The following is a 9156-nucleotide window of genomic DNA, read 5'->3' as shown; positions in this document are numbered from 1 at the left end:
GCTGACTGGCCTGCGTGAACTGGAACGTGCTGGCAAGGTCACGGGGGAACATATCTACGGCGACAGCTGTGAGGGCTGAAAACGAGGCATTTCTTACGCAGCTGAACGGTGCAAACACGTGATTTTAGTGGGCAGGAGCTAAATACACTCAGATGGCCTCTCCAAGCACCCACTGCTGAGTGGGCAATTATTGTTTTCAGAAAATACATTTTAGTTCTAAAATGCGGTACTAAAATAGACACTTTAAAGGATGTGTGTGAAAGCTTAAAAATAATATTCAACCAGTTAGTTTGTAGAGAAACAGACTAGGCCGACCCATGTGTCTACGTCGACAAAGAGAATGACTCTTCATATTTCACTTCAACTTACAGATTTTGTGCAATCGTTAGATGATATATTAACTTTATTTTCTTTACATAAATTGAGGAAGAAACGTATAATTCAATCCACATATATTACAAGGCCTTTGGGGAAGTGGACTGGCTGCTCAGCAGGAAATGACCTGAAGTCCGCATCCCAGCGGACTAGCGTGTCTGCAAAGCCTGCCTGGCTGCTCCCTGTGCAGAATCCGCTTCCGCTGAAGACTCAGTAAAGGACGAAACCAGTTGTCTCGGAGGTTAACATTCCAGATGCTCCAGAAAATCGCACTCCACACACCCCTCCAGCTGTTTCAAGACCCTCGGGCTGTCCATGACAGGGCCCTCCCGGAGGGGAGGACCTCGGGTGTCCGCGGGCGGCTTGCTCTGGGCTTTAAAAGCACAGTTTAGCGTCGTGAAGAACGGCACCAGCTGCCTCAGGCTGGACACCGAGTGTTGGCGCAGAAGAGGGAATCCGCTCTGCGTGGTGACCTCATCAGAGCTGCTGATTTCCTGGCAAAAACAAGCACAAAACAAAAAGACCATACAAAGGACATGTCTCAGCGCAGGGCTGGAGATCCCAGTGAAGTGCACGCGGGCGGCCAGTCCCAAGAGACGGTTCTTCATGCACCTCATGTCAGCTCTAAGGACAGCGGCAGACACGCAAAGGCTAGGTCTTCAAGCGACCTTTCCCGCCAGATTTCACCCAAAGCCCACCCCACGGGAGGCCCCTGCCCTCCTCTAAGTAATAAACTGCGTTGACATGACTGTTAGCCAGGGAGCCGTGCCTCTTAGCAGCTGGGATGGGAGAGTGACATGTAAATGAAAAACTGAAGATGGGATTTGTGACCATCTCCAAGTTTTAATACTCAGGTGAATTTTGAAAATGATTCCAAGTGACTAAAATCAGGTGGCGTGCTGACATAAGCCCCTTCGCCTTCTCCCGTCGTCCATGAGAAGACATTTTGGAAAGGAAAACACCTACCCCGTATTTTAACTTTAGACGTTCTAGAATCCTCACGGTGTGGGGCGTGCATTCCTGCTGACCCTCCTCCAGCTCTGCCGGGAGGGCGGGGCCCTCTGTGTCCACTTCGGGAACGAACGCCCACCTGTACCTGCGGGGAGAATGCAAGGTCAGCACGCTGCTCAGAGCCCCTTGGACAGTGTTACTGAGCTAAAATCCGTGCCATACAGTTCACCTGGGCAAAGTGTACAGATCAATGGCTTCTAGTACAGTGCAGAATTGTACATCCATCACCATAATCAATCTTAGGCTATTTTCATTACCCGAAAAGAATTCCTGCTCACGCCCCCTCGGTCCCCTACACCCCTTCCATCTAGGCAACCACTCATCTAGTTTCTATGCCACAGTTTCTTATTCTGGGCATTTCCTACCAATGGAATTACAGAGCACGGTCCGTGTGCCTGGCTTCTTTCCCTCACACGTGTGTGTTGTCGAGGCCCCTGCATGGTGGCGGGAGCCAGTGCTCCCTTCGTATTTACCACTGAGTGACCCCGCTGCGTGACAGACCTCATGTTACTTTCCACTCAGCACCTGATGGGCAGCGGGGCCGTCTCCTTTCTTTGCCTGTTAGGAATAGTGCTGCTCTGCATATTCATGTACATCAGCACCCACTTTTTAAAAAGTCTTTCTTTTTAAGAACAGTTTTAGGTTCACAGCAAAGCTGAACAGAAAGGACAGAGTTGCCAAGCACCCCCTCCCCCCCAGGCATGGCCTCCCCACTATCACATCCCCCACCAGAGCGGTGCACACGCACCATCACTACCCTGGGTGGTGGTTCACCACGGGCTCCCTCTCGCTGCTGCTAGGCATCCCGTGGGTCTGGAGCAGCGGTTCTCAACCTGGGGGTCGCGACCCCTATGGGGGTCGAACGACCCTTTCACAGGGGTCGCCTAAGACCATTGGAAAACACATATTTTCGATGGTCTTAGGAACGGAGACACCGCTCCTCTATCCGTCTCCAGGCGGTCCGCCCACATGCAGATCCGCCCACATACGAGTACCCGGCGGATTAAAGGGCCGCAGCATTAGGAAGGCTGAGAACCGCTGGCAGACCAATACCCAGTGACATGTGCCATTGTTACAGTGAAAGCAGTTTTAGGGGTAAAGCAGGCAGGTTTAGGGAGCTATAGGAATGAAAAAGGTCCATGGGAAGGGATGAGACTTGAAGGCGCCAGGGTGTTTATCTTATTGTACAGAGGACAGAGAAATGCCCCAGGCAAATAGAAATACATCTGGGCTAGGCAACGAAGACAGCCATAGCCCGAGGACAGACAGGGTAACTGGCCTGAGCATTAAAGTGACCATAAGTCAGGCCAAAAGCAGCCCTGACCTGAGGAGCGGGGAGGCTGTAAGATGCGGCTTCTCTGCCAGCACAGCTGGGAGAGCTGTACGATCAGTCAGCAGTGACCCCACCGACACAGGTAACCCCACAGGAAAAGTGCAGGTGTTCGCGGCGTGGAAGCTGAGTACAGGGCTAAGGTCCCACGAAAGAAAAGGGGCTCTCCTGCCCCTGAGCGGCGGTCATCCTTCTCAGGGGCCCCTCTGTCCGTCCAGAGGGACAGAGTCTGAGACTTAGAATTTACTTATTTATTTATAAATATATTTTTATTGATTTCAGAGAGGAAGGGAGAGGGAGAGAGAGATAGAAACATCAATGATGAGAGAGCATCATTGATCGTCTTCTGCCTCCTGCACACCCCCCACTGGAAATGGAGCCCACAACTGGGCATGTGCCTTGACCGGAATTGAACCCAGGACCCTTCAATCTGCAGGCTGATGCTCTATCCACTGAGCCAAACCAGCCAGGGCTAGGCTTAGAATTGAGAATTAAGGTTTTGAGGAAGTGTCTGCTTGCAATACAGTTTCTGTACTTTTCACCTATCACCTTTGGTCTGTGGCTTCATTCTTCTAAAGCAATCACTCTGCTCAATAAAACCACCTACTCAATAGCACACACAGCAGTTTCACTGCCTGGAGAAGCCCGTGCGCTGCCTCCCTCCCCGACCCGGGGCCCCTCTGATCTTTCTACTCTCTTCCTGGTTTTGCCTTTAAAGGATGTTCTGTAGCTGGGATCACACACCATGTAGCCTTTTCATATCAGCTTCTTTCATGTGCTAACAAGCATTTAAGGACACACGTTTAACCACAAACATTCCCACGTGATTACCCTCCTTAGTGGAACGGCACGAGAGGAGTGGTGTCTGGCATAAAACTAAATGATGAGCAGCTGTGTGAAGCCCACAGGAAATGTGAGCCAAGAGGGGCAGTGTGAATTAGAGATGGTATGCCCCAATCTGTATATACAAATCTCTCTATATAAAAGGCTAATATGCTAAGTGTCCCTCCACCTGCCTGACCAATCACTATGATGTGCACTGAACACCAGGGGGCAGATGCTCAACACAGGAGCTGCTGTGACACGCACAGAGAAATGGCACCACTGACCTGGCGCCCACAAAGCAACACTCGGCTTCCCCCAAGTGGGACACAGGCCCCGCCACCACCCCAGAGCGACAGCCCACACTGGGGTGTTGCAGCCAACACTGCAGTTAAATACTTCACCCTTTGTCCTCCCTGTGTGATCTACAATAATAATCTGCTTTGTGTTGATATTTACTGCTGTGTTGCTGACAATTACCTGAAAGAGAAGTTGGGGTGCTTCACTGGGCTGGGAAAAGTTTGGCTAAATCAGAAAGCAGGCCTAATTAAGCAAGTTTATTCTCTATCTATAAAAGGCTAAGTTAACTCCCCCATGCACAATACACATAAAGCTCTCGCTGGCGCCAATCGCACACGTGTTTCCATCTGTCATTGTCGATCGTGAATTTGGTTGACACTTCTATTATAGAGAAAGGGCGAATAGCGATATTAAAATATTTCTTCTAATTAATTTCCTTTCAATGTGTACGAGTTTGTGCACCGGGCCACTAGTTATTTAATGAAAAACTAAGACAACAAACAAATCTACACAAATGCAGTGAGGACCACCAGTGAGTAACTCCTGTTTTATAAGCATTCAGTAGCAAAAAGCACTTAAACACACACACACACACCCATAACACACTACTGTGAGCCAAATTCACAAAACCACTGTGTCAGTAATCTGAACCTCAGTGTGCCGAGCGGGCTCACTGGCACCAGGAAGTGTACTGTGGCTTCTCACATGCTGTACAGGAAAGGCCCTCCTACCTCTAAGAGGACAGGAGGTCTTACAGGACTTACGTCTGAAACAAGGGCATCTGGTCAGGTGGAAAAGAAAGTGCCGTGTCCAGGAATTTGCAAGCTGATAAATAGAAGATGAGTTCGTTCTGGGGCATTTCCCCCATTGAGGGCCCATTTCCGTCAGGAACTGAAACTTTTGTTTTGTTGATTTTATTGCTGTTTCTATAAATGTGCAGAGAAAGAAACTCGTTAGAAGCTCATTCGAACCTGCTGCAGTCCCGTTGTGGATGCAGCTATAACAGGGAAGTGCTGGGCCTCTCGGACTTTATCTGTTCAAGCGGCTTTGTTCGCATGGCCTTCAGGCAAATAGCTTTTTGCATACAGACACGTGAATCATTAGAGGAATTCTGCTTGTGGCTTGAGTTTTAAAAAAATGGCCCTTACCAGAAACTGCCTCTCCCAGGAGATAAGGAAAGTATGTATTATTTATCAAAGATCTGCAGGAACTTCTGGTCTATAGACTAAGCACAACCTCTCCCCACCTATGCCTGCAGTTGTCAATCACTTCTGCCCCTCCCACCTGTCCACCCCTTGACATAAAAGAAGCCTGAATTCTGCACTTTCTTAAGATGAATTTGAAGTACCATTAAATCCCATCTTCTAGGTTGGTGCCTTCTTGGTCAATAAACTTTCCTTACTCCAAACTCTGATGTTTTGACCTTTGGCCTTACGAACTTAGGACTGGTATCATAATGCCCATAAAAAGGGTTTTTCCTTTTAAGAAATGAGCAAAATAGCTGGTCCCTTCACAAGAACTTCAAGAAAATGGTACTTAGTGTGATGTTAGGTAACCCTACATCACCGAGTGACGTCCACTAACCTTCACGCATGTGCACAGACCCTTCCTTACCTCAATGATTCCTCATCCTCTTTCAGATTGTCCTCCAGCTGTATGAATGCCTGAATCTTGAAAATAAAATGTGAATTCAAGTTACTATTCGAGAGAGATTAAACCTAGCTTAATGTCTAAAATACAAATGTCCATAAAAAGTAGCAAATAGAGCAAAAAAACCCAAAACGAAACAAAAAAAAAAATCAATCAACAAAATGAAAAGATACCCCAACTGTTAAAGAGAAAACCACCGGACCAAAATGGCATCACTTGTGCTGAAGCCTGTGACACCAAACTTAGATTTAATACCAGGAGTAGCTGGGGTTGCAACCTCTTCCAAAAACACAATCCTAATCAGCCAGTCTGGAATTTTCTGGTCAACACCAATGAGGTCATCTGTCACAAGGGCCCTCACATTTCCCCAAAGAGCAAGCAAGCTGCTTGATAAAGCCCCTCGCACCCTGTGTCCTGGAATCCTGTCTCTTTCCTAAGAGCCTCCTTGCCCGCCCTGCCGGTATCTTCTGCACTCAGTTTCTAGAGGTCAGGTGGTCCAGCTCTCCCGGCTGCAGGAGGAAGGCACCCTTACAGAGACTCCCCTGCAGAGGGGAGCTTCTACTCGGTTTTCAGAGCTTCTCCCATGTCTGCTGTGTCTTAGTCAACAAGCCTAAAATAATACTGATGCCAAAGAGGTACATGTTGGGGTAACAAATTCTGTTCCCCTATAATAACACAATGCCTCCCATTAACACTGCTGTATGGTTTATATGAAAGCTGTTGAGAGAGGAAATCCTAAGAGTTCTCATCACAAGGAAAAACTTCCTCTCCTTTATGTATCTATATGAGGTAACAAAAGCAACTGAGCTTCGGTGGCAATCATTTCTCAACACATATAAATCAGATTACTATGCTGTGCACCTTAAACTTATGTACTGCTGTATGCCCCTTATAGCTCAATAAAACTGGAAACCCCAGCATGTCCTCCCTCCCCGAGCATGCCCACACCTTTCTTCCCTCTCAGGATCCATGTCCCAGATTCTAAGGGACCCCGTGAGACTGGCAACCAGGGGAGCCATGGGCAGTGGCAGCTCATCCTGGGCTCAACCCCAAACTTGTCTTCAAGGCCCCCTTTTCTCTGACTTTCCAGTGAGCCAGAGCAGCCCTGCCTCAGCCCTCCTGTTGCTTCTTCTATCCTAGGCCCCTCCTTGTTTTACTGTCCCAGCTTTAATAAACGTACCCTCAAAACAAACAAACAAACCCCAAAACGCTTATGTTGTTTGTACAGTAACGTGCTGCACAAGGTTATGGCCTAGGAGCAGACCACAGCGGACAGACAGGTGTGGAGCAGGTGTGCCATCTAGGTGTGTAAGAGCCTCTATGATGTCCACACAACCACAAACTTGCCTAGCGACTCACTTCGCAGAACGCATCCCCACTGTCAAGTAGCGCATGACTGTATATGAGAAAGCATTTGTGAAAGCTCCAACTTCGCTTGCAAGGGTGAGAATTGGTACTTACTAATTCAGAGACCATTATTGGCCACAGGGAAGTCAAATGCTGGGGAGATATTCTTAGCAGCAAAACTCTGAAAAAAAGAAACATCTGAGCAGCAACTAGGGGTGTCTGTCCAACTCTGAGATTGTCTGTCAGGCGTTCTAGGGAAAGAAGATTTTCAAGATGTCACACAAATATGCAGTTTGGAGTTTCTCAACAGACAAAAAGGAAAAATGGAATTGTCAATGCTTCAACATTTCCCAACCACCCAGGTAAGAAGCGGGTGCTGGGGAGATGTCTGTGCCCTGGTCTACCTGGCCTCCTCGTCCTTGGCCTTTGCTGAAGGAAGGGGTTCCCGTGGCTCTCATTCCCCTGCCACAGTGGAGGAGAAAGGCATGAACTTTTGGCTCAAGCCAGAAAGCCATTGGCTGACCAATGACCACCTAAATTTTCCCCTAAGAGTATGAAATATGAGGCACAGAAACCAAAGACGGGCCTTGGTGAGGGATGGGACCACAACACCATATAGGTTGGTTGGTAGGTGACACTATATTTTGGTGGTGAGAAGTAGGAAGTGGAATGAGTGAATAAAATAGATTTATTCAATAAGTGTATATTTGACACTCATGACAATTTTAATTCCTGCAGGGGAAAAAAGTGTTGTGAGTTCAACTCCGTAGCCCCTAACAGCCTTTCCCACTTGTTTACTGAAATAATTGTTGTACAATGTGATTTTCCCCATAATTTAAGGTTTCTTAGGAACATAAACTGCCAGAGCAAACAGCTGAGCTACGGTCCTGCTGGTTGCAATTCCTGCAGCACTGCAGAGACACCCTTCTCTGTATCTGAGCTGGCTCGCTGGTGTTTTCTTGTCGCCTTTGCAAGCACAAAGGATCATGCACAGCTCAGACACCTGCCAAGCACGCTGGCATTTAAACGAACGTTTCTCCTTCTGGTTCCGGACAAGATGGAGTAAGTATATTACGTTCTATTTCTCTCTTTAACGGAAATTTTAAAAAACCACCCTTGAACAAAATACATAAACCAACCAGCAGAAAACTGAAAGGTGAGGGATAGGGGGCAGGACTGGCTAGGAACCTGGGGACTCAAGGAATGACCTGGAGGTGAGGTCCGTGGGGTTAAACTTTATTTTTTTAAGTTTCATTCCGGCCGGGGCAGATGCCAGTCTCTGAACACGGGCATCCGGATGTGGGCACAGAGCTCATCCATGCAGGACCCCGAGGAAGGGATGGGAACTGCGCCGTGCACCTGGGGAGCCGACTCACGCAGCTTAAAGGGAACAGTGTCACCTCCAGATCTTCCCGGTCCCCGATCAGGGCCTCTGTGGGGGTGGCTTCTTACCTTGTATCAGGGGAAGGTACAGGTGGTACTGGTCGAGTTCGCCACTGAAGACAGCAAAAGCCTGGCGCTTTAGCAGCATGGCTTTCTGCTCAAAACTTGGGAACAGTTTTAAGGAACTGCTCTGCATGCCTAGAATAAACACAGGACATAAGTCCCACTTAGTGAGAAATGATAGGAAATTCACACTAGTGCAATTCTTACTTCCCTGGCGAAAAACCACGATCTTGATTAAGTAAAGGCATGTGGTAATTACTTGCAAATTTATTTGTAAAAATACTTATTTCTTTAGGAAAAAACTGGTATTTATTGATTTCAGAGAGAGGAAGGGAGCGGGAGATAGAAACATGGATGAGAAACAACACAAGCCTGGGTGGATGGCATGCGCCCTGACTGGGAACTGAACCAGTGGCCTCCTGGCACATGGGCATATGCTCAACCGATTGAGCCACCCTGGCTGGGCCAAATACTTATGTCTTTAGTGAGTCTTAGTGATAAGGGATTAGAAGAAGATACTCTTCTAATAAATTATGGCAAACTTATAATGACTTTGTAATGTATTTCTCCACAATAAAGCTGCAAAAGGGCTTTGCTAAGGAACGCTGCCAACACAGGGAGCCGGGAAGGCTCCCTCGTCTCGTGCTGATGTACTGCACTCATCACACCACAGTTTGCGGCTCAGGTGGTGCCACGAAGGTGCAAGTGGGGCTCTGAACTACGTGGGCAAAGCTGATGACAGTGGCGTCGGTCCCTCAAAGTGTGACTTACGTGCAAGTAACAGAGAACTCACTCATTAAATCTTTAAACATTGTTTTCTCATGAGTCAGAAGATGGTCAATAATGGACTTCCAACTGGATATTTAAAAAAAGCA

The 9156-nt window shown here is 47.8% G+C and overlaps 1 protein-coding gene across 6 annotated transcripts in view; it reads right to left on the bottom strand.

Annotated features, from left to right (window-relative positions):
* Window positions 1-385: 385 nt before the first annotated feature.
* The window catches only part of DOP1B (DOP1 leucine zipper like protein B), a 60203-nt gene continuing 51432 nt past the window's right edge, over window positions 386-9156 (bottom strand). For 3 of the 6 annotated variants that reach the window (XM_059686417.1, XM_059686419.1, XM_059686418.1), the window contains 7 exons: window positions 9075-9136; window positions 8288-8416; window positions 6950-7086; window positions 5453-5508; window positions 4603-4764; window positions 1342-1471; window positions 386-869 (listed from right to left, as the gene is read on the bottom strand). In XM_059686417.1, the coding sequence (XP_059542400.1) occupies window positions 618-869; window positions 1342-1471; window positions 4603-4764; window positions 5453-5508; window positions 6950-7086; window positions 8288-8416; window positions 9075-9136 (928 nt within the window). In that variant the 3' untranslated portion in view covers window positions 386-617. Of the gene's footprint in view, window positions 870-1341; window positions 1472-4602; window positions 4765-5452; window positions 5509-6949; window positions 7087-8287; window positions 8417-9052; window positions 9137-9156 lie in introns of those variants that run through there. The other 3 variants (XR_009451735.1, XR_009451737.1, XR_009451736.1) reach the window with 3 other exon arrangements.

This window comes from Myotis daubentonii, chromosome 3 (genome assembly GCF_963259705.1).
Source record: "Myotis daubentonii chromosome 3, mMyoDau2.1, whole genome shotgun sequence".
In the NCBI taxonomy this organism is placed as follows: Eukaryota; Metazoa; Chordata; class Mammalia; order Chiroptera; family Vespertilionidae; genus Myotis; species Myotis daubentonii.
Note: the sequence above shows the minus strand (reverse complement) of the source record. Positions and strands in the feature narration are given on the sequence as shown.